Below are 5,084 nucleotides of genomic sequence, written 5' to 3'. Positions count from 1 at the left end.
AATTTTGGGTTATTGGTGGAGGGGGTCTCCCTTTATTTTGGGTAGAGGGGGCTGGTTTTTTATGGCCACCAAAGAAATAAAGGGATTACAGAGTTTTGGTAGTCTGCTAGAGCATCAAAAACCCTAAGAATAATAGTTCTTTTATACTATGGGGGCTATTGGTAGTCTTCTAGAGATCCTCTGAAGCTTTCATGAACTTCACAAACCATACATCACTTTTTTACAAAATAATGATTTCGCAACAATAGATACATCAATATATAATATAATCAAGAATATATACAATCAACAATAATGATCCATTACAATCAAGAATATATACATCACTTTTTTACACAATAATGATACGAGAACAACATATAATCACAAACCGTATAAAGATTGTATGATAATGTCACGAATTGAAACATCAACAAAAATCAATCTTTCCTGAGGATCTTGATGTCCTTCCAGCGCGACTCCATGCAGCCGGAGTCGTGGTCCTGCGCGTACACGCCGAACTTGAAGTAGTGCGAGTCGCCGCCGCGGCCCGGCGCGCGCAGCCGCTCGACGCCGTCGATGAACACGGCGAGGGCCGACGCGTCCACGTCGTGGACCACGTTGAGCCGGAACCACCGGTCGTAGATTCCGTCCTCGACCACCTGCCGGTCGTAGTACCGCAGCGCGCCGTCGTAGACGTGCAGCATCAGCGTGGTGGCGGACTCGCCGGCGCCGAACACCTGCATGATGGACACGCCCGTCGTGCCGGACGGCACGTAGCCGTAGCCCTCGAACTGCCACACCCACGACGAGTAGTCGTATCCCTATAAAAAAAGACTCCAAATCATAAATATTAACCACGAAATCTCTATAATCTCTTCTTGTATCTAAACTAATCTATGATAAGGTAATTATCACAGTGATTAGCTGTACGCTACCGTCATCCTGATCTCCGTTCTTGGGCTGGTATTGCTCTGGGGGCTGTGGGGCTTGTCGGAGGACAGCACCCACAGCTGCCGCACGCCGCCGTCGAGCCTGTACCGGTCGCCGCTCGGCACGTCGTACGGGCGCTGCAGCACGAAGTTGCTCTCGCTCAGGCTCACCGCTGTAAACCCCTCCGTCGGGTCGCCACGGGCAACGGCAAGGCCACGTGACGCCGCCGGCGACGCCAACAAGACTACTGTAACCATGCAGAGACAGGCAAGCCATGGCCGGAGGGGGAATGCGTGAGAAGCCATGGGCATCTGCCTATACCGTGGCTGAGGTGTGAGTAGGTTGTGGCTGTGCTAGCTGGCTTTGTGAGCATCTGCCTATACCGTGGCTTAAATATATGGAGTCCTTGGGGATCTTCCTATACCGTGGGAGATCGGCAGCTTATAGAAAATGACAATTTTTTTGCATGCTCTAGATGTTTACACGCAGAGGATTGGTTGATGATTTAGTTGTTTATAGGGAGTAGGGATGGACTAGTTTTTTGCCGTACTCCTTATTATTAAGATTTATCACATGAAAATGATATGCAAGACTGACTGGCTATAGCTAAATCAGCAGCTTTGTTTTGTTTTAACATTTAACCAAATTTAGTTGAGAGTTTTCCTATGTTGATATGATGGTGTTGAACTCTGTTATGTCGCCTTCCTTGTGTGCTCATCATTTCTGGCATCGAGATTGCCTGTCGTGCTCAGTCAGCCCTCAAATACCAATAAATACCAAACCACAGATAAAAACATTCTAGGCTAGAATGGACAGTCCTCAAAATGCTATTGCCTCTAGTTACAAATCTGATTCATCTGGGATATTAACACGGTGTCCAATATAACTTTTTAACAAATGATTTCCATAAGATTCTGTTATTTTAAATAAAAAGAATCATATCTTGTGAATGTCTCTGTTAATTGATGAACCTAGTGGTATCAATTTATGCCCTAAATCTACAGAATTATTTATATAGCGCCGGTCATAATTTAGAAGTTTGACCAACACATATGGTGAGGCTCAAAATACTCACTCGGATTAAAAAATCTTAATAATAGAGAGTATTCTAGAAAAAGAATGAATGTAGTACTAGTTAATTTCTAACGTAAAGGACTTACATTTGCAATCCAAGCTAGTATTTCACTACGTCAGAATAGTTTTTTTAGTAACGAGTGATAATCCTCATTAGTGACCGAATATGTCACTAATCTGGATACATTAGTGACCGGTCTCGACCCATCACTAATGACTATATATCAGTGACGGGATTGTATCCAGACCCGTTACTAATGATGTATATCAATGGCGGGTCTGGATCTAGACCATCACTAATGATTATACATCAGTGAGGGGTCTAAATCCCGATTAATCACTAATGACTATACATCAGTGATATATAAAGTAAGTTACAAGTAATTTTCTAAGTTACTACAAGTTAAATCGGCACACTCATACAAGGTACATCGCAAAATTGAGACTTTAAAACAGTGTTGCAAGTTAAATCTAACAACAGCTTCCACTCTTAACCCACTCATCTAATCCTCATGCAACGCCTTTATCAAGTATAGCCTGTTGAAATTCTGACCAGCAACCCTGCGATTTGTGATGCAAACTACATCAATATGAGTGTACACTATGAAGCACAAGAAAGAAAAAAATGTTTTAAACAAGTAGAGGAACCAACAAGCACAAGAAAGAAAATATGTTTTAAACGACAAGTAGAGGAACCCATTGACTCATTCTAGTTTCTTTTTCAATTTACAACAATGTGTACAACATGTACTATGCAATGGACCGTGGGTTTTGGCTTTTGGGTCAACCAACCCACATCCCTCCGTACTACCAAGCATAAATTCTGGAGAAGTTATTTTTTTAAAACAAAACAAAACCTTGTTCTGATATGATGAAAGATCATCCATGCATGCACCCAATCACAAATTCTAGGTTCCTTTCCACAATTGGAGCAGTAGACAATTTAAGTCTGTCAAAGTCACACTGAAACACAAAAGGAAGACATAAATGCAACTCAAATAGCCATACAAGAGTTTTCGGAGGTAAGAATATGAACCTGTGAAACAGGTGACTCAGGTTCCTGCTCCTTCATGAATGCACAAGCGCAGTTGGAAACTTTAATCTGTGATACAAATAAGACAGAACACATAAGGAGGAGATCAAATTTGTTTGCATACAGGTATCTCTTCAAAAATATCAACCCGTGACAATTTCTTTTCTCTTAACCTGTAAAAGTAAAAAGTCATTGGTATACACCATGTTTGCATAAACGATTACAATGATTCAGCTATAGAAAAGCTGTACTTCTCTCCAGTTAAACCTTTACTCCGGTAAAGATCAATAAATGAGTCAGTGAGTTTCAGGGCTTTGAGAGCTAGAACTCCTTGCCTTGACCTAGATGGGTCATAAACGATGCACACGCATCTCCTGATATTCTCCTGCAATATGCAAATGTTATGTGCAGCATACAAAATAGGCGAATATATAACAAGAACCATGATGATGTTAGGATGGCATCTGATAATCAGATAGTGGAAAACCTTTTAAGTCAATACTGAACAATGAAAAAATCAAATCAAAGCTAAAATTGAACAAGATGCATCTGCAACCTAGCTATTATCAAGAAAAGCAGCAGAATACAGATACAATTATTCAATTACGTAATGTTAGCTATGCTTAGATCTCAGTGGGTAGGATCAGACATCTTAATCTACGTCAGCTATATTGCAATCAACCATAAACAATGATTTCAATTAGACAAATATAGAATTACTCAAAGACGATGTGAAGTCGATGAACGAACGGAAGTAGGCGTCGTCCATGCGCGACACGGCGTGGTGGATCAGGTTGATGGCATGCTGCACCGGGTGGGAGACGAGGTCCAACGGTGTCTTCATTGCGTCACCACCTCCCCCGCCTGAGCCAGACTTGGCGCTGCCGCCGTTGCTCATCTCACGTCGTGTCTCTGTGTGCGCGGCCTGCTATTGTGTGCGACCTGTTTGGAGCCTAGATATGGGATCATCGCCGACGGCCACAGGGGAGCGTCCTCCACCACCACTGCAGGCACCGTTGCGGGTGGGGAGCTAGGGGGCTCAAGATCGTAGGATCCGAGCCAAGGGCTCAGCATCGCGGCAGGGATTGCACACGAGAGTGGAGAATCAAGTGGAGAAACTCGATCGAGAATCGAGGCAGGCCCTTGCCGCCGTATCCGTGTAGCCCTAGCCTCGCGGCTGCTGGATCCGAGCGGGCCTGACCTCGCCACCGCTAGATCCGGGTCGCCTCCTTGTCCATGACGGGCCCCACCAAGATGCCCATGCTCCTCGATCGAGGCGGATACGCTCCCTCTGTCGGGTCCTCGCTAGCGCGATGGAGCAGGAGGAGCTCCTTAGCGAGCAGCATGGCGAGGCGGCGGCCAGCTCCACTCATGATGGGTGCCTCCTTGCTGCTAGGCTGGAGGGAGGCAGGGCGCCGACTTGGAGGGGCTCGGCGGCGAAGAGGAGCATGCTGCAGCGGCTTGGTCGGGCGGGGAACCCTAACCCGTGTCCCTTTTATCCGCGTGCGGGCGCATGGGCACCCCCTTCAGGGCCAGCTCAAAGGCCGTAGCAGCCCAGGTCCAAGTAGAGATGGCTTGCGACCTGTCACGGGTAAGAAATAAACATTAGTGACGAGTGACAACTAATACCCGTTACTAATGACCGTGTCATTAGTGACAGCTTGTCAAGTGACTCGTCACTGTTATCATTAATGATAGGTGATTTTTTTCACCCATCACTAGTGACGGGTCTGACACAGGTCCAACCCGAGATTGTTATTAGTGACGTGTCCTCACAGGACCTATCACTAATAGGACATTAGTGAAGCGTAATGAGCAGTCGTCACTAGTGTTATATCACTTTTATTGGTTTCTTACATTGTATTTTGAGTCTCACCATCAATAATATATATGCTTGAAAACCTAAGATATTACAAAGGTACTTTCATTTCAAGCTGGATCTACCCATGTTGATTGCCTTCATATTTAGCCAGTATAAAGTCCTAGTATTACTTTATTATTTTATATTTGATATTTTGGATAACTTAGAAAGAGGGTATGATAACTACTCTCTCCGTTTCGTAAT

At 44.5% G+C, this 5,084-nt stretch overlaps 1 protein-coding gene across 1 annotated transcript; it reads right to left on the bottom strand.

The window, feature by feature from the left end:
• Nucleotides 1-308: 308 nt before the first annotated feature.
• On the bottom strand, nt 309-1,315 carry LOC133905304 (citrate-binding protein-like). Its single transcript, XM_062347064.1, has 2 exons — nt 918-1,315; nt 309-803 (listed from the first exon to the last, which is right to left on the bottom strand). The coding sequence occupies exons 1-2, from the start codon at nt 1,221-1,223 to the stop codon at nt 420-422; spliced, it is 690 nt and encodes a 229-aa protein (XP_062203048.1). The 5' UTR covers nt 1,224-1,315; the 3' UTR covers nt 309-419.
• Between the last annotated feature and the right edge of the window lie 3,769 nt (nt 1,316-5,084).

This window comes from Phragmites australis, chromosome 22 (genome assembly GCF_958298935.1).
Source record: "Phragmites australis chromosome 22, lpPhrAust1.1, whole genome shotgun sequence".
Taxonomy (NCBI): Eukaryota; Viridiplantae; Streptophyta; class Magnoliopsida; order Poales; family Poaceae; genus Phragmites; species Phragmites australis.
Note: the sequence above shows the minus strand (reverse complement) of the source record. Positions and strands in the feature narration are given on the sequence as shown.